General features: G+C 42.6%; 1 protein-coding gene across 5 annotated transcripts in view; it reads right to left on the reverse strand.

Moving 5' to 3' along the window:
• RPS6KA2 (ribosomal protein S6 kinase A2) overlaps positions 1–20,098 on the reverse strand; it is a 176,758-nt gene that overhangs the window by 33,947 nt on the left and 122,713 nt on the right. For all 5 annotated transcript variants that reach the window (XR_014546172.1, XM_083605860.1, XM_083605862.1 and 2 more), the window contains 6 exons: positions 10,976–11,056; positions 10,126–10,205; positions 7,070–7,176; positions 4,868–4,905; positions 3,902–4,044; positions 39–109 (listed from right to left, as the gene is read on the reverse strand). Coding sequence is in view for 4 of the 5 variants with exons in the window: in XM_083605860.1 (XP_083461986.1) it covers positions 39–109; positions 3,902–4,044; positions 4,868–4,905; positions 7,070–7,176; positions 10,126–10,205; positions 10,976–11,056 (520 nt within the window). In the remaining variant the exon portion in view is untranslated. The remainder of the gene's footprint in view (positions 1–38; positions 110–3,901; positions 4,045–4,867; positions 4,906–7,069; positions 7,177–10,125; positions 10,206–10,975; positions 11,057–20,098) is intronic.

Below are 20,098 nucleotides of genomic sequence, written 5' to 3' on the forward strand. Positions count from 1 at the left end.
GTTCTACATCAAAAAACTAGTTGGAGCTTACTACTCACTTGAGAATGAGAGCCATTGTCTCCTTTCTGTCTTTCCCCTGGAATGGCAACGACCCTGTCAACATTTCAAACTGTAAAAAGAGGAGAGCAGAAAGCTAAATAAAGACTTAAGTGCATAAGCATTGCAAGTAGTGGTGTGGTGTTCTTGGCAGAAGTGCTGGTGATCATTGCAATTGGTGTTATAGACCCTACCTCAAAGAGCCCCCAAGGGAAGTCCAAACTCTATGGTCAGAGCCCTTAACCCCTAAATCATTTTGCCTCTTTTGTTTGCCTTCCTTCCACCCTCCCCCCAAATTCTTTTAGTTCCCTAATTTACGAGATGCCACTCCAAGCACAATTGGCATCATGCTAACATCTGTTCCACTTTGATTAAGGCAAATTATATTTGGATACTAAATCTAGTTTAAATAGCTCAGAGTACATCTTTCACTTACATTTTGGTAACTGAAAGCAATACAAGTGGAATTATAAGCCCCAAAGAATAGTTGTTCTACATTTGCTTTGACAGATTAAATGGTTTTTTAAAAAGCCGTACCAAATTCAAAATTCAAGGAGCATCACACAAGTTCCACAGGAATTCTATTTTTTTCCCCTTATTGAAAATTAGCTCAAAATGTCACTTACTGAGTGCAGCAAATAGCCTGAGTCCAATGTGGCATCTGGTGATACTAAAAGACAATGGCCCAGTTCAGACATAATGGGAAATCATTCTTCCCTGCTAAAAATGAGTTTGCAAAAGACCTGTGCTCACTCAGTGGTGTGCTCTTCTCTACTCTGTTCCATGCCCGAGAGGAGGCGACTGAAAGCTTCTGCAAGGATTGAGGAACCTCCAGATGTTGCTGGACGCTAATTCTCATCAGCCCCAGCCAGCATGGTCAGTGGTCAGGAATAACAGGCGTTCTAGTCCAACAACATGTGGAGGCTCACAGTTTTCACAGCCCTGATTTAAACTAACCAGTTTACCAGAGCTTGGATGTCACAGGGAAGAACAAGATATGGAACCTGCATTTAAAGAGATACAGGCTTTGAAGTTTTTCAAGTGAGCAACATCCATGTTTTGAAGAAAAACGTCCATGGATTACAGAAGAGGAAACAAAAGTGCTTAGTACTATTCTGAACAGATGAAAATCCAAAGAGAAGAAAGAAAGGTGACAAGCTGGTGTTTGACCTACACAATAGCAAAAGCTATTCTAGGAAATGAAATATCCTTCTTAAAAAGAGGAGCAGCTCCATCTTTCACCACAATGTGGAAACTTTTACCAGCAAAGTGTGATAGTCACCTGACAGTGTAGGCCGATAGATAGAAAACCATCTTTTTAATGAATGTTTGAAAATTATAACCATTTTAAAATAAAATGTCAGAACATGTCTACACAATGCTGAAGCTGGAGTTTCCATCAAGCACACAAGATCCAACGGTCTATACTGTATAATAATTTGTTGCTGTTAGTGTAAAGAAAAACTGTTCTAGCTGTTCTAGCAAAAGCTATTGATGCAAATAAAACTAAAAGCTCCCCCTGCATCATATGCAGATAGAAGACATCTTGAAGAAAAAAAATAGGACTATGACATCCGTGTGAGCTTAATGCTGTGGATCACAAATATGCAGTGTACAAGAGGAAAGAGTAGAAATATTCTTTCGGAAAAAAGAAAAAGGGAGATCCCCCTTCAAAAGAACCCCCACTCCAATGAGAGCTGAGAATGCCAACTGACCATAGAATGCTAACAGTTGCAGGGGAGGGATAGAAAACACAGCAGGCAAGTGGGGAAAGGAAGGAGAATGGTATGGAGTGTGCTGGAAAAGAGCATGGCTGGCTAGCTAGCTGGAACCCTGACCAGAAGAATTCTACACTGCAACGTTTTGTTGCAGCACAAATTGTAACAGACTAGCCATTACAATTTTGAGCGGAGAATACAGGAGAAGAATCCTTCTAGCTGTAAATGTTAACTGTACCTTATATGTATGAACATTAAGGAAAGTTAGATATTGAGAGTGGGGGCAGAGTTGGCATACACATTATTTCTATTTAACATCACTAAAAAGTAGCAAATATTGCACACAATATCCTCTTTGAGTGGGGAATACAGTCTATAAAAAATAATCATATAACAAATTTTGTTTTCTTTTTAGTACTTTCCCCCGTGTCCAGATAATTTAAAATTGATGGCTGTAGTTTACTCAGCTTGCTGCAAGGTACTGTCTGACACTTTCTAAGGTCACTTTAGCACAAAAATACTGATTGATACTTTTTAAGGTCACTTTACTCTGTTCTTTGAGGCTGAGGGCGCAGGAATGACTAAAAGATCCACTGGGATTCACACAGAAGGAAGGAAGGTGAATGAAGTTCCTGCTGAGAAGCAAAATACAATAGGAAGACCTGTGCACATAAGACACACAGCAGCAACCTGCAGGTGAGAGGTTAGTGCACACTATCCTTTCAGAAGGTTATTTTGTGACTTACAGATAAGAGAGAAGAAACTTAAAGCCATACAGAGAGCATCAGCTGGACTCTCATTGTCACAAAAACTTTGCTTTGTTGCCTCATTATGACACGTTCATCTTCTTTAGAAAAAGGAAGCAGGGGAAAATAACTGTGTGAATTGGCCCTGTGACTGGTGTTTGATGGTGAATACTAGATTTGGGGAAATGTTGTTATTCTGGGTTAAATAAACCTGTGAAATGATATGTGTCCTAAAACAGAACTTCATTCTGCTGACCGCATATATAGAGGCTGTCTCCTGTAATCACCGCAGACAGAACAGAATTCAAATATACGGTAGATGTGAGCATATTCTGGGGGTTTCAGCTGACACCAAATCGCTCTTCATCAGCTCTGTCTCTTAACTTCTCCTTGGTGTCCAGGGCCAGCCCTACCATTAGGCAGAGTTAGGCAGCTACCTCAAGCAGAAGATGGTGGAGTGTGAGTGCCTGTGGTTTGCTGCCACCATGCCCTGCCATTCTTTTTGGGCGTTCCCCTCTGTTAGAGGAGGACAAAGTTCTGTGTGGCACACAGCCAGCCCTGTGCCCTCCAAGCTTGCCTGCTTCCCATCAACATTGCCACTGTTGAAGTTCAGTTGCCAGTCTGGTTAGCTTCTTTTGTGGAACGGTGGTGGGAGACACCATCTTGTCCTTTTCCTCAGGTAACAAAATGCCTTGGGCAGGCCCTGTTGGTGTCTGTATATCTTGTAGGAGACTGAGAAGCCCCATTTTACTCCCCACACAGATAAAGAATTGTGCACTTGGAGGGGAGCACAAGGGTCATCTGGTCCAACCCTCTGCAATGCAGGAATCTTTTGCCTCCAGTTCCTTCAATATGAAGTTCTAATTTCAGAGTAAGTGAACAGCCACTTCATAATCCTGAGGAGACCAAGCAAGGGTTACTTAATTTCTCTCTTTCTTGACCTCTCTTTTTGCACTAATTCATCTGGCAGTATACTAAGGCTCTCCAGTTTCCTAGCAACAGCATGTTATGGATTATGAGGCTGTGCTTCTCTAATGAATAGAAGCTGCAGAAAAAACTCAACTACTTTCCTTCCCTTGGGATTGGATAATATATAAAGAAGTACAAAGAAGTGTGGACAGCCTCAGTTGAGGTGGATGCAATGGGGAAAACGGCAGACTCTCGGCGAAAGAAGCTAAAATACTAAACGCTCAGAATAAAACTGCTTCATAGCCATGATAAGTGCCTGAGATGATTTCGTTTCCCAATGCTGATAATCACGGGGATGGTGAAGAAACTCAAACTCATAAATGTGCTTCTTAGAAGTAGCTTAATAATGGTTTGATAGGAAATAGCACAGCCACTGCCAAAGGGTCCACCAGGCTAAAGCAGTCAATCCCAAAATAAGGATTGTCTCATTACCATTAGGACACCGAAGGACCACCAGTCGGCGCTTTGAGTGTGGCCTCGCCGGTTGACCACCTCTGGGGCCATGTACTCTATTGTCCCACAGAATGAATATGCTCTCTTGTCATGATCGATGGCTTCCTTGCTCAGGCCAAAATCTAAATAAAGGTAGATTAAAAAAAGAAAGAAATTGAGTATGTGATATAAAGACACTTGCAGTCACTTTAAATACACCAGTCAAGACACAGAACCCGATCAAGACACAGAACCCGATCCAGCTCTAGTTTTTTTTTAGTAAAAATTATTAGTCTCTTTTCTAGAAGAACCAAGAAATGAACAAAGGGAAGAGAATTTAAAACCAGAAGCCACGTGTAAATCTTAGAAGCTGAAATATAAACTTTATAAACTTCTTCTAAGTTTTGAGTGTTGCGCTCAGTTGGTGGCCCTGGAGGTTCAGCATTAGCAAATGCTGCCATCAAGTTAAAGTGGGCTTGGAATAGCCTTGCAATGTAAGTGGTCTGCAGTGGCAAGGAGTGAATTTTAGTAAATCTGCAATGGGAAGGAGTTCCACAACTGAGGAGCACCCCCCAAATCCTATCCGTTTTCTGAACCCGATGCAAAATTGCTATTATTTAGGGGGCAGCTTTGCTGCATCTGAGAGATTGTTTATTTAATTTCAGTTTCTCAAAGCAGCTTACCAAGAAGAAGTAAAACAACAACGTGCTAAACTTAAAACCTAGATTAAAACATCAGAAAACAAGGCCATTAGAACGGCATCTATTAATTTTCATTGCAATGGATTACAAAGGAGATGGGATTTAATTAGGCTTTAAAGCTAAACCTTAAATCGTGCCAAAAGAGATCAGGAAGCCAGTGAAAGTTCAAGCATGTATCTCAGTGTCTATTCATCACCAGGAGGAAATGACAGGTAGAATGCAAAAAGATGGAGCTGCTACATGGGGTGTGGGGGATGCTACACACCTGTAATCTTAATGTGTCCTTCTTCATCTAGAAGTATGCTGGAAGATGATGCATAGAAAAGTTTAGGACAAATGGAAAACATATTAAATAAAGTCAGAAGATGCATAATTAGTGCATAGAACCTGAAGCAATTCAGTGTGAAGAAAACCACAGGCATCCATTAAATCTCCCTCTTATATTTGTGTATTGCAAAAGTCTCCGCATGAACAAATGCAGATCAATGGAAGAGGATCAGGCTTGGATCCTGAACTAGCCACCGTGTCTCAGCCTCAGGTCTGCATCTCTAAAGTGGAAATAACATTACACTATCTCATAGTTGTGCCCGTAAAACAAAGTATATAGTGTACCATCCCATTGTGTAATTTATTATGTTGATAATTTTCCTTCAGTGATCCATAAACTTGCATATGAATGTCCTGCCCCATTATTATTATTATTATTATTATTATTATTATTATTATTATTACTATTACTATTACAAATGGGTGTTTAAGGTTCCAATCAAGTTATTCAAACATTCTGTGAGGTTGTTCACATAAAATTCAGTAATAAATACAATAGAGAACCTTTGGAAACATCTCAGTAAAACAATACCATATTATTAAACTATCAATTCAACATCAAAAATATGGATTAAGAAAATCATCAAGACCAGGCCAAACAATCAGAGCCACAACCACAATTACTTTCCTTTAAGGCAAGGTTTTAAAGGTCTGCTTGAAAATATCCAGGAATGGGGACTGCTTAATATCATATGGAATGATATCCCACACTTTTGGAGCCACCACTGAAAAATCCCTGGCTCAGAATGATGGGTCTGCACACATAGTCTGTGATTTCTGTGGGACACTGTAATTTTTTCTGCTATTTCCCATGCTAGCCAGGCAAAAGCAGTCAATGAGGATGTGGAGAGGGCTGGTGAGAAGTGTGCCTGGAGAAGATTCCCAAGGGCCTGGAGGTTCCCCACTCCTGATCTAATGGATGGGCCCCAGGAGTACAAGGTAAAGGGAAAATGCAACAAGTAGCTTGCCATTTGCTTCTTTCCCACCCCATCCAATGAGCTTATTCTTCACATTCCTTTCTATTCATCCATTTGGGCAAGGGTAAAAAAAGGACTGTGTGTGATTCCCCCTATCATTTTTTTTTTAAAAATAAAATCTTTTGAAAACTGCAACAATAACTCTCACTCCCACATTGTTGTATTTTGCAGTGAAATGTAATTTGAAAGGAAGTGATACTCGGTAGAACATTTGTGGGCTGGGAACAGACTGTTGCGGAGAATAAATGAATAATGAATACTGACAGTTGTCACTACTATTATTCAACTACTATCTCTCTATTGCCTTTCTGACAAAGCTTGCTTCTTCTGACAAAGCCGTGCGCATAAGAGTTGTACACCACAAAAAGAGTATACAATCCTTGCTGCTCAACAAATCTTCATTTAAGACAACAATGCTGTTCTAAAATCCCCTTATCTGTTTCTAACACGGAAGAGAGAGAGAGCATATCTTCCATAAGCAAGGGAGAAACTGAATCTGAATTGCTATTTGTTTTTCTGCCTTGTATGCCCCCACTAAGTTTTCCTGGAAGGAGAGAGGAATGTAGTCCCTGGGGATGTTATTAACCCAATGGAAAATTGGCTGGTATGGCCCTGGCAAAAGCAAGGGGGTCAGCAACTGAGTTTGGGGTACCTTTTCCTCCAAGGAGCTCAAGATGGAATACATAGCTTCTGCGCCTCGTTTAATTGCCCCAACAACCATGAGAGTTAGGTTAGACATTTTTTATCTAGCAGGCACCCTTGCCCACTAATGTCAAACTATTTGAATGTGTGATAATTTCCAGAGGGGCAACCGCATTAGTCTACTGTTGCTGCAACAACAGCAGAGTTTTGAGGCACCTTAAATGCTAACTAATTTGCCATTTGAAGTTGGTTATTCAATACAGTTGTGTCCTGTTTTCACCCCAGTTGAGCAAGTTGGCTTTCTTACCCACTCACCCTATTCTCACTCCCCACTATAGACACAGTTTCTTATCCTCTGAACTTTCAGGATGTTCTCTAAGCTATTCAGATAAATGAGAATATCACTCCAAGAGACATACATTTCATGAGGAAATTGATGCAGGGTCTCACAGGCATTTTGTGATCCAAACAGAGTAACCCCATTTAAAAATCTTCCCACATGCATTTCTGCCCCAACTTACTTTTCTGGTTTCAAATCCCTGTAAATAATACCAAGACCATGGAGATGATCTAAAGCCAAGGCCAGCTCAGCTAAGTAGAACTTAACATCTTCTTCTGTAAACATAACCTAGAGAGAAGCAGAAAAAGCAGTATTTTTTTAATGCACAAGTGGATTTATTTATATCGATACTTTTGCTAGGATACTATGGTCCAACAAAATCAACTGATTATAAGCCAAATGGAAAACAGGCTAACAATTCAAAAGCCAAAAACTGGATTCTGCTAAATCCATTTTGATTTACCGAAATCAATTCAAATATTGGATTTTGGACATTTATATTTATATCAAATTTGGGATACTGTCCTGTTCCTCACATCCAAAAGTTCCAGTCCATCATAAATCCATGTCTACCCAGAAATCATGAGTTCTAAGAAGTGTGGATATGATTGCAACCAAAATTTTACAAAATAAGTTTATCGCTAACATGTGAGAGCTGAATAACCTTAGAAACAAAAGCAGAATAGGTGATGTTATTTCCCACTTACAGATGGTCATTTTGGAGTCTGTAGGTATCCTATAAAATGAATCAAATTTTATGACCGTCCCCAAAACACTGATCTGGTTTGCAATTAGTACAAATATGTAGGTTCCTATAGAAGAGATGGTGACCACTTTGTTCTTCTTTCTGTTGCTGTGAGTAAAGTAATGGTTTAACTTAGCATGACATCCAAAACCAAGCTGATAGTTTGTCTTGCTCCAGGTAAGCCACAAACTATAACCATGGTCTAGTATTACATATGAACTGGGCTGATTATTTGCTAATCTCTCTCAAGGTTTTTTCGGGTTTTTTATACGACAAATCTATCAAATATGAATTAAATCAGTCTTCTTGAAATTGCTCTTTTGGCTATCCTAAAATGAGCCATAGTGAAAAGGCCACATTTACATTTTTAAAATGAAAATGTGCTTTTCTCCATAACTACATTCTTTTTTAAAAAAAAAACAAAAACCAACAGCAACATTATTTCCGTGTTTCCACAACGTATGTAAAGTTCTACTTCCCAGTATTATAATTAATCCTCCTTATTCCAACTAATATGTTGGGAGGTTTTTCTTATTACTAAATTACTTATTACTAAATACAAACTAAGGTTTTTCTTATTACTAAAGGAACGATGGCTAAATCCTTGTAAGGAGCAACCGGTAGGCCCCTGCTTTAAAAAAAGAAAGAAGAGGGAGGGAAATAATGCTTAGCCGCACATTTCCCAATAGCGCTAACATTGATTCTTTATAGAAAGACTAAGACTTCATTTCTGTGTTCTGGGGATAATGGCAGGATGGCTGTGTTACACTTCCATGACCTTGCTTGCAGAGCATATCGAAAGCCACAGGAAGAGGACGGACAGGCAGTTCACCCACGGTCAAAGGAATTGCTCCCTGGAAGTGACTTTAAAAGGCCACCCGCTTCAAGGCAATGACTCTTGTGGCTGGCACAGCTCTTCAGGCAGGATTTAGAATTGAGTAGTCATTACGGCTCACCCAGACAGCAGACTCCAAAAAGCTGCATGAGCAGGTTAGAAAAAGAAGAATACTGTATTTTTTTTTTTAAGTGGCGCATGGTGTCAGCCTGATGTACTCCCATTCACTTTGCCTTGGTGCACTCAGGTCATCATGGCAGAGTTGACTTCCCTTACTCAAGCAGCATTCAATAGGGGAGGACTTAACATGTTACTTCGCACCTATGCTTATTGCTGAAAATGCATGCGGGCGATGACTTAGCTTAGCACAAGATTAGCTTTTGGTATGCAGGCACTGAGATGCTACTGGGGAAAGGGACCATAGCTGAGTCATAGAGCACCTGTACTATATGCACAATGGCCCAGGTTCAATCCTTGGCATCTCTGGGTAGCGCTGGGGAAGACTCCCAGTCTGAAACCCTGGACAGCCACTGCCTGCCGGTGTGGGCAATGACAGAGCTATGAGAGCCAATTGCCTAACTCGATACAAGGCAGCTCCCTATGTTCCCACTGCATGGATCACCTGCACAGGGACAGGGTTTCCAGCCAGACAATGAACAACACGTCCATCAGCCCTGGAAGAGGAATAAAGAATGAAGAGGCAGCAGCAAAGAAAGGAAGGAGCAACAGGAAGACAGACTTGTGTATTGGCAGAGACAGAAAGGATGATCACCATCCTTCGTCATAGTCTGAGGAAGACCCTCTGAAAACAAAGGGCATAAATAAATAACACAAGTCCATTGATTTCAATGGCTCTACTCTGAGTATGGCTTGGTTGGATATTGCCCAAAGAGAGAAATTAATTAAGACTGGAACAGAAAATGCTATCTAAAATATATAAATATTTTGCACTAAGAAAACCAGTCTTTAAAAAACGGAATAGTCCCCTGTTCTGAAGTATAAAATGTGTTTGAGTGCTAGAATGAATAAATGGCTGTGACTGAAGGATGGCCAGTGCTCTGCGATGATCAACAGCGCTGCATTTCTGCTGCCAGCAAGTGTTTAGCAGGAGGCATTGCACCTCTCTCCAGCTGCTCCATTGCTTTGCAGATGGTGCTTTGATAGCCGTTGGCACCCTTGGCTGATGGGCATGGCAGGTCTTCCCAACAAACTGCTGTGCTTTGGCTCCAAGAATGATGTAAATGGGAAGGTGCACTCTTAATGTTTCAGGGTGTGGTTCAGCAACAAAGCATTTGCTGAGCTTTGTTGTGACCTTGCCTTATCCTCAAGTATATGGGCAGATTACAGCATGTTTGATCCAGTGCAAATAAAAATGAACCCTAAAGATAAATGCTATAAAGTGCAATGATGCTATGTGTTGGATGTATTCAGGATAAGAGGATTGCAGGGTTGCTGTGAGGATAAAATGGTAATGGGGAGAACCATATCCACGACTTTGAGCTCCTTAATGGAAAGGTGGAATATAAATGTAATGAAAATAAAAATAACAAAATATATGAGAAACTAGAAGGAAGGAATTTGCTAAGAGACACAGCTACCACTATAGAATTACTTTGGTTTGTTTTTCAAACAAAACACATTAATCTATTGGACTCACCTCTTTGGAAAGTCTGGTGAAAAGGTCCCCACCTCGTAGGAAATCTAGTATAAGATATAGCTTTCCTTCTGTTTGAAATGCTACAGTAGAAAAAGACAGTAGGATATTCAGATATGTTTGTTGGACCTGTACACGTTCAGTGAAAGCATGAAGGAGTTTTATGGGAAGGGGATAATAGGTATGTTTTGTTTTGGCAGGGACCATAGTGGCATTGGGTGCTTCTTCCACTTTTTGCATAACAGCAGCTATGAAAGTCTGTTATCACAGATAATGGCCTTTCAGTCAGGGCATGGCTGGAAGGCACTTGATGCAGCAACTTTCCTGAAGCTAAACACATCTGGCTTTGGTCAGTGCCAAGATGGGAGACTACCTAGTAACTCTGCCTGCGCTCCCTTGATATCTATGATGGAAAAGAGACAGAAAAGCATCACCATCACCTTCTGTTGATGGGGACAGAATATTGCAGGTGGCAACTTAATGCTCATTCCATTATTCAAGTCTCTGGGTAGATTAGTGTAACCCACTATCTCTCATGCAATTCTGCTCCACAATGGTGTTGGGAGGTTAAAATACCGCTCTGAACCTCCTGCAGAATAGACCAGGTACGCTGGTAACATAAAAATAAAGTGCTCTTAAAATAAATAAGGTATTCACCATGTTGTTACAGTAACAGCCACACTTTTAACATTTGGGGGAAAAGGGTTCTAGTACTGCGTACCCTTGACTGGATAAATATGATCTATATAAGTAGGCAATCAAAAACCACACATAGATAATGAATTTGAATAGCAAGGGATCCAGTGGAAAATATCCCAAGGCGATTAGGAATTGATTTATAGAGAAATCTTACCATAATGAAGTTTTACAATGAAAGGATGATTCACTTCTGCCAAAATGTCTCTTTCCATTTTTGATCGGACACGATCTCGGACTGTAAAGAGAGAACAATAAAACATCAGGATACCCAACGGTTCAAGAGACTCACGTTGTACGGTTAGATCGGCTGCTGTGCTGCAGCATAATCACGAATAGCTCGTTTTAGTTTTGTATGCGTGTTGCTATCCCCTCCAACGGAGCACGCAGGCAAGGAATCAAAGGCAGGCATGTGCTGCACATACAGCTGGAGCCGTTTGCTGCCATCGTTGGTAGCAGGTTCCCTCTGCTGAAGAGCCAAGTCACTTAGGAAAACGGAGCAGTGTGAGCTGCTCCAGTGCAAATGGGAAGAAGAGCTTTTTATGTGCATACAATTCTATCCTGCAGGTGCATAACTCTTCTTTTGTATGACAGGCCATAGATACTTGCCTTTCTTGATAAACAGGGAGTTTACAGCTTGATTTTTCTTGCTAGAAACACACCTAGAATGGCAGTGGCAGTAGAATAATTCCCAATTCCCCAACTTATCAGGCAGCACCATTTGCAGCCCAGCACGCCACAGCGGGGGAACATCAGAGGTCTCTTGCATGGTTAGAAGCAGCTCTGTACGCTTCCAGCTGGCTGGAGGACAGGGACAATGGGACTTTGGGAAGCCAATCAGCTGCCATGATGGGCTCCCAGGGCTCCCAGGGGTGGGGCCTTGGGAATGGATTGGACAGAAGACAAGTCTGCCCCTGGGTTATAAAAGGCAGACCATACCTGCTCTCCTCATCTCAGTCATGCCAGACTTTCCCACCCACCCACACTTTCATTTTTACTGCACTTCATGCTGCTTTGCAGGAATGAATTTGCTGTCCAATGACATTGCTATGGACAGACGTTGGTTGCTGGTTTCAGGGTTGAGGAGGAATTCTGTCCACAGGTGGACTGGCTTTGGTCCCATGGATTTTCACTTGCCTCATAGCAATCATCACAACTGAAGATGGCAGGAGAGGCACTGGGCTAGATGCTGAGGAACAAAGGACAAGAAAGGGACATCCAGCTCAAGTCTATAGATGGATCCCCTTAAGGGATTCTAGAGTGTGGTGTTTTCTGTCCAGAACCCCGTTTTAGAGCCATAGCATCCCCTACCATTGGCTGAATGGGGTCTACTGGAAGAGGTTCATACTGTAGAGGACCCCAACACTGGCGAACCCACATTGGTTGGCTAACAGCAGATCACCCAGCAAGTGGATTGGGTGATTAAGGAATCTCTGCCCATTGCCTATGCCAAACCTATTCTTCTGTCAATAAAGTTGTGGCCTAATTTCAGTCCAACACATGGCTCTGTGTTATTTGCCACCTGCCCCCCCCCACTCACAGCTTCACTGCATCTGGGCCTGCCATGAAAACTATCTGTTTGTTAGGCTGATTATTTGTTAATAGTCTAGGGTGGGTTTTTTTTACTAGTGAAAGCTAATGGAAGCTAGTGACAGCAGTCTCCTAATACCTGGAAAGCACTCTTTAGATTTTGGAATAAGATACCCATCAGAGCTTTGAGAATGCAACAACTGACTGGCTGAGAAGAGACACAGGCAATGAAAAGACATTTTAAATACAGCTAGAGAGCGAGCAAGCTGAGAATTACTAGTTAGAACTTTGTTGTACTTTTGAGGGCTGCACAAATTCAGAAATAAACCCCACTGAGGCTTATTTCTAGGTAAATGGATCCAGGACTGCAGATTAGTCTGAGTAAACGGCTTGCTCCCATTATATCCTGCTTGTTGTATATTTGTATATAAAGCAAATCTTACAAAGACACTCTCAAACCTTCTATGCTTTCACCAAAAGTTATAGCATGGTTTCTGAAACTGCTCACAACTTGGGGAACAATATATAATCATAGCAGCAGGTATTAACCACAGATCAGTCCTAAGTGTATTCAAATATTTGTCCAGACCTAATGTTACTAGTAAGGATGACTCACGGAAAACCACCTCCTGGATGCAGTTTTGATAAAAACACAATGAGTAAGAAGAAAAGTCAGAGGCTAGGGCAGAGGAGACGAGTCTTATTTTCTTGGGCTAACAGTCATGACTGTGATGGATCAAGTGAGCAGAGCCCATGAGAGAAATCTAATAAGGGAATGTCTATTGGGTTCAAACTAATTTTAAGAAATGACGCAGAATATGTATAGCAGGAATGTCTTAACCACATTTCAGATGAATTTGCAAGATTCTAATTAGATGGGACGCGGGTGGCACTGTGGTATAAACCACTGAACCTAGGGCTTGCCGATCGGAAGGCTGGTGGTTTGAATCCCTGCGACGAGGTGAGCTCCCGTTGCTCAGTCCCAGCTCCTGCCAACGTAGCAGTTTGAAAGCACGTCAAAGTGCAAGTAGATAAATAGGTACCGCTCTGGCAGGAAGGTAAACGGCATTTCCGTGCGCTGCTCTGGTTTTACCAGAAGCGGCTTAGTCATGCTGGCCACATGACTCGGAAAAACTGTCTGCAGATAAAAGTCGGGTCCCTTGGCCAGTAAAGCAAGATGAGTGCCACAACCCCCGAGTCCTTCGCAACTGGACTTAACTGTCAAGGGTCCTTTACCTTTAGTCATTAGATTATATCATATGGTCCCAATAATACTTTCCTTTCTGATAAGAATTTGGATGGACTTGCACACTCATTTACCATTCTGCAAGCCACACAAGGGCAGCTTTAAACCCACCTTATATAGCTGCATATATCAAAAAGTGTCATCTCTAACATACACAACAAACTGCCAAAAAGCATCACTACTGGATTTTTGTGTGTGTGTTGGTCCTGCATTGGACATATGTACATTGTACATATGTTAGCAAAAATAGTACCTTTAACTAAGTTAGGGTTGCTATGCGTCCAGAATTTCCTGGACATACCCGGAATACTGTAGTCAGAAGCACTGTCCAGGCGGAAATCGGCAAAATGTCTGGGAAAGCCATGTTGTCAGTGTCATTGTTGCCGTTTTCCTAAAAATAAAAAAAGCTCAAAATGGGCATTTTGTTGCGGTTTTGCAAAAATAGCTCAACAACTTTTGTGTCTGCATTTTCACTTTTTGAAATATGTCAACCCCAAGCTATGTGATTCTATGAGTGGTTAGAAAGTTGCTTCCACAACCTACCACACAGTGTTGTAGTACAGAAAAAATGGAGAGGGACCAATGTACGCTGTCCTCAGCTCCTTGAAGGAAGGGTAAGATTAAATGTGTAACCAACAAATCAGTATAGGTGCTTAGCATCAAAGTGTGTCAATTGGTTCAGTCTTTGTCTGTATTCCTGACCAAGAGTGAGCATGCAAAAGTTGCTCTGATATCAGTAGGGATGACATACTCATAACTGAATGCAGGATCACCATAAGTTATGAACAAATATTTACAGCATGGTTACTTGTAAATAAATCCCACTGAGTTTGATGCCGCTTACTTCCAAGTATGAGTGCGTAGGGTGACAGACTCAATAACTGATTCAAGCTTTGCCCACCCATACTGCAGTAAAACTAGCCAAAATCTAAATGGATGCATTGCAGACATTGGCATTTTGGTGGCAATGCATGATACCTAAAAAAAATGTATTAGCAAGAAATTACTAATTTTCTGGTTTAAATTGACTCACACTGACAAATCAATTGAGACTTTATTTGATTAATCTACCAATTAAAAATTGCTAAAGCCTGCAAGCAGCAGAATTTTACAGAGATAACGCAGCTTGGAAAGGTCGCTGTCCAGTCAAGTTTGTTATGGGCCTTAATAGAAACTTTATTAAAACAATGATTCATTGAATTTCTGAGGCTGCTAAACAACAGCTTTACAAAAGATGACCAAACCCTGAAAACTACAGTTAACACGAAAAGTAGAACAGCAGGATAACAGTACAGACCAACTGAGCGGCATAAAGAAAACAATCTGCTAAGCATTTGCAAGGCATCTGATGAAAACCAACAGGGAGGCTTTCTCTAGAGCCCAGATGGAGAACCCATGCCTTTTGAGATGCTTCCAGACAAACTCCCATCATCCCATGCTGGCTGAGGCTGATGGGTGTTGGAGTCTGGAGGGCAACAGGTTCCCCATCCCTACCATAGACATTTCCTGCTGGTTACCAGAATAAAATGTAAGCTTATCACTAACTTCCTTAAGTTTGTTTGGACACCCTGACATTCTTCATGTATTTGTCAAGATTTGAGCAGTGACATCACATGTTGCTTTAATTCCTCTGCCGCTGCACTTCCCCCATGACCTCTCTTCTAGTCCCCTCTCTTTTCTTTGTTTTTCTTGCACGCCTGGCTATTGTATTTTCTTTCTTTCTTTCTTTTTTTAAAAAAATCCCACTCTGACTGCTTATTCTGGTAGCCTACCAATGACATGGGTTTCCCAGAAAAAATCTGAATTGGAAAATGTTCCTAATTTGCACTGGAAAATTTCCATGTTTGTGTTGGAACATCTTCTGATGTCCTGGAGAGTGATCTAATTTAGCATGCTTATTTTACTTGCTTTTACTAAAAACTGTGAAGCTGCAAAGCTTGCCTAATATTATATTTGTACCTATTCACTGTTAGTAATGAACTTAAGAAACAATAAAACAAAAAAAGCTTGCAAGATTTCTGTCTGACATCACTGTAGCCCACTTTTGTTGTCATTTCTTTTTTCTCTGTTGGATGGACTAGCTAGGGTAAGGTGAGTTATGTAGGTCTTGTCTTTTGTTGTTTGCTTGGTCTTATTAAAAAGAAAACAAGCAAATAAGCAAATAATTATAATAAAAAGGTTTGTTTGACATCTGAAGCATTTGTTACCCAAATGATGCTGGTAACGGAAGGATTGAGCTCATGAAAAAGAAGAGGGGGCAGGTGAGATGATTTGGGGACAGATGAGGATTTGCTACTTTTACTTTTGAAAATGGCAGACTGTATAAAGAAATAACACTCCTAGGTTTTCTGTAATGGCTTGCTAACATGAATAATCAGAAAGAATTAGCAGGAGAAAAGAGAATTAATATTCAGCATATGCACTTCTGAGCCACATGCCTTCCATTAAAAAAATCCCCCTTCCTAAAAACAAACAAACAAACAAATAATATGGGAAGGTGCCAACTCTCTGCGTTGCCTAATGACAATAATAATTGGCCATACTTCTTGCAGAAATCACGATAGGCTCACTAATTGAGGAGAAGTAATAATAATAATAATAATAATAATAATAATAATTTTTATTTATATCCCGCCCTCCCCAGCCGAAGCCGGGCTCAGGGTGGCTAACAACAATCAAATAATCAAACAATCAAATAATCCAACATTTTAAAAACATTTCATTATAAAAATTAATTAAAATCAAATTGATGGCAACCGTTAAGCAAAATTCTGTGCAGGTTGCCAGAGGAGGGGGTCAGGCTGCACCCTAACCGAAGGCCTGGTGGAACAACTCTGTCTTGCAGGCCCTGCGGAAAGATGTCAGGTCCCGCAGGGCCCTAGTCTCTTGTGACAGAGCGTTCCACCAGATTGGAGCCGCAGCCGAGAAAGCCCTGGCTCTAGTTGAGGCCAGCCTAACCTCTCTGTGGCCTGGGACCTTCAGGATGATTTTATTTGCAGACCGTAGGTTCCTCTGTGGGGCATACCAGGAGAGGCAGTCCCGTAGGTATGAGGGTCCTAGGCCGTATAGTGCTTTAAAGGTTAAAACCAGCACCTTAAACCTGATCCTGTACTCCACCGGGAGCCAGTGCAGCTGGTATAGTACCAGATGAATGTGATCTCGCAGAGAAGACCCCATAAGGAGTCTCGCCGCGGCATTCTGCACCCGCTGGAGTTTCTGGATCAGTCTCAAGGGCAGCCCCACGTAGAGCGAGTTACAATAATCCAGTCTGGAGGTGACCGTCGCGTGGATCACAGTGGCTAGGTCAGGGCGAGAGAGATAAGGAGCCAACTGCTTAGCTTGGCGGAGATGAAAAAATGCCGCCTTTGTTGTAGCTGTAATCTGCGCCTCCATAGAGAGGGAGGTATCGAAGATTACACCCAAACTCTTAACGGACGGTGCTGGCACTAATTGCACCCCCGCAAGAGATGAGAGTTGCCCCTTCAATCCCATATCGTCCCGTCCCAGCCAGAGGACCTCTGTCTTCGAAGGATTTAACTTCAACCGGCTCCCACGTAACCATCCAGCCACAGCTTCCAAACATCTGGTCAGTGTGTCTGGGGCCGAGTCAGGATGGCCATCCATCAACAGATAGAGTTGGGTGTCATCGGCATACTGATGGCAACCCAGCCCAAAACTCCGGACAAGCTGGGCGAGGGGGCGCATAAAGATGTTAAAAAGCATCGGGGAGAGTATGGCACCCTGAGGCACTCCACACACCAAGGAGTGGCGCGATGACAATTCCCCCCCAAGCGCCACCCTCTGTCCCTGACCAGAGAGAAACGAATGCAGCCATTGAAGGACTGTGCCCTGGATCCCCGTGTCGGCAAGGCGGTGGTCCAGGAGTTTGTGATCAACCATGTCAAAGGCTGCTGGCAGGTCTAGAAGAATCAGCAGCCCCGACCCGCCTCGATCCAGCTGCCTGCGGAGATCATCTGTTAGGGCGACCAGAGCCGTCTCGGTCCCATGACCAGCGCGGAAGCCGGACTGGAATGGATTCAGAGCCGATGTTTCATCCAGAAACCTGCCAAGCTGTTCAGCAACCGCTCTCTCAATCACCTTACCCAGGAATGGAAGATTCGAAACCGGGCAGTAATTGGATAGATCTAAGGGATCTAATGATGTTTTCTTTAAGAGCGGGCGCACCACTGTCTCCTTCAGTTCCCCTGGGAATATCCCGGTGCCAAGGGACAATTTGATGATATCCCCCAGGGGGGCCCGCACCTCGTCTGGACACACTCTAATCAGCCAAGACGGGCATGGGTCAAGAGGACAGGTGGTGGGCTTTCCAGCTCGGAGGAGTCTGTCCACATCGGCTGGGGATATCCGGTCAAAGTGGTCCAATACTGGACCCAAGGACAGTCGAGGGGCCTCCAGTTCCTTTATTGTATCCAAATTGGCAGGGAGGTCATGGCGGAGCAACAGGACCTTCTCCGCAAAAAAGCTTGCAAATGCCTCACAGCTGTGTGTCAGATTGTTATTTAAATTTGGCTGTCCTTCAAGGGACGTTAAAGACCTAATTATACTAAATAATTGCGCCGGGCGAGAGCTAGCGGATGCAATGGAGGCCGAGAAGTAGGACTTCTTAGCGGCCTTCACTGCCATCTCATAGGTTTTCATAAAAACCCTATAAGATGTTCTTAAGGCTCCGTCACGGGCACCCCGCCATACTCGCTCTAGCCGTCTGAGGTCCCGCTTCATTTTCCGAAGCTCCTCGGTAAACCAGGGAGCCCGGTTTCTGCGGGGTCGCAGAGGGCGCTTAGGTGCGATCTCATCGATGGCTGCCAGGAGCTGGATATTCCAGCCCTCAACAAGCTCAGTCAATGAGTCGCCAGGGGGAGCAAGGTCCCGCAAGGCTTGACGGAATCTATCAGGGTCCATCAGCCTCTGCGGGCAAGCCCAAATCGGCTCACCACCTAAGCAGGGTGGGGGTGGAAAGTCAATCCTGGCTTTCAGAGCGTAGTGATCAGACCATGGCACCTTCATCGAAGGAGACATGATCACATCTATACCGACGACAAAGATCAAATCCAGCGTGTGGCCTGCTTGATGTGTGGGGCCCGAAACAAACTGGGAGAGCCCTAGTGTCGCCATGGAAGACACCAGGTCCAGAGCCTGTGAGGAGGGGGTGGCATCAGCATGGATGTTGAAGTCCCCCAATACCAATAGGTTAGGGAACTCCAAGGCCCAGCCGGCCACCGCCTCCAGCAGGCCTGACAAGGTGGCTGCTGGTGCGCTAGGTGGCCAGTATGCGCTAGGTGGCCTCCATTTACAAAATAAAAACAAAACAAAAACAATTATACCTAAACAAAACCAATCCCCACCCCACTCAATATTCAACCCCAAACCAAAATAAAACGGAACAAAATAAAATACATAGATAAAAACCACTGTTCACGGTGGTACAACAAAGTAAAAAGTAAAAGCACCTTTAAAACACTTTAAAATATATAAAAACATTTTTAACATTTGCTGCAGCAGCACCAGTGTCCTTAAAGCTGTGGCGGAGGTGAGTCTGGGCCCCGCCCCCTAGGCCTGGTGGAATTAGCCTGAGGAGGGAGTGGCCTTCCCCAATACTCACAGTGCAGCAGCAGCGATGTCCCAGTGCCTCAGTGAGGCCTCTTAAAGCTGTGGCGGAGGTGAGCCTGGGCCCCGGCCCCTAGGCCAGGTGGAATTAGCCTGAGGAGGGAGCGGCCTTCCCCAACACTCACGGTGCAGCACTTTGGACTTTCATAATGTATCTTTAAAGCTTAAAAAAAATATTGGGGGGGAGTTTGCAAAAGGTTTACAGGAATTTCCTCATCCAGTGTGTATCAGAACTGGCATCTTATTGAGTCAGGTGAGTTCTTCCTCATGTTAGATTAAATCCCTACCATACCCCTCAAGTTATCCCTCTGTATTAGACAATACAAATTAACATAACATTGTGTTTAATTTGATTTTCTTCTCTAGTGTATTCTTATTTTTGTTGCTTTACTTAGACCAGGTATACATGAGGACATCATTTTAGTTGAAGTACTCAAATGGGACCTGTACATTTCCCCTCATAAGTCAAATAGTTTCAGAGAGGTGTGTTGTTGTTTTTTTGTGGAGGGTCTCCAATAAGATTCCCCCCTGTTGTTGCTAGTAAACTGTTTAAAAGGAGTGGGGGATCCTATCATAGTTCACCTGATATTATGTCTACTTGGACTCTCAGCAATCCTTACAAGAATTCTACAAAGTAAACCAATATTATTAGTATCCACATACTGCAGACAGACTGAAAGACTAATGGCTTGTCTTGAGGTTTGAGCCAAGGAAACTTAAACATTCAGCAATTACGAAACAGGTCAAGGTGATGTCCCCAAGCTACAATTATATTAGATTATGTTGGTGATGGTGGTTTTCACTACATCATAAACACTGGCTACGGGATCTGTAATTATTCATAGCTTACCCATAAGTCTATTGTTTTAAGCTTTGTTA

The sequence above is a fragment of the Podarcis filfolensis genome (assembly GCF_964270895.1).
Source record: "Podarcis filfolensis genome assembly, chromosome: 3".
NCBI classification, from domain to species: Eukaryota; Metazoa; Chordata; class Lepidosauria; order Squamata; family Lacertidae; genus Podarcis; species Podarcis filfolensis.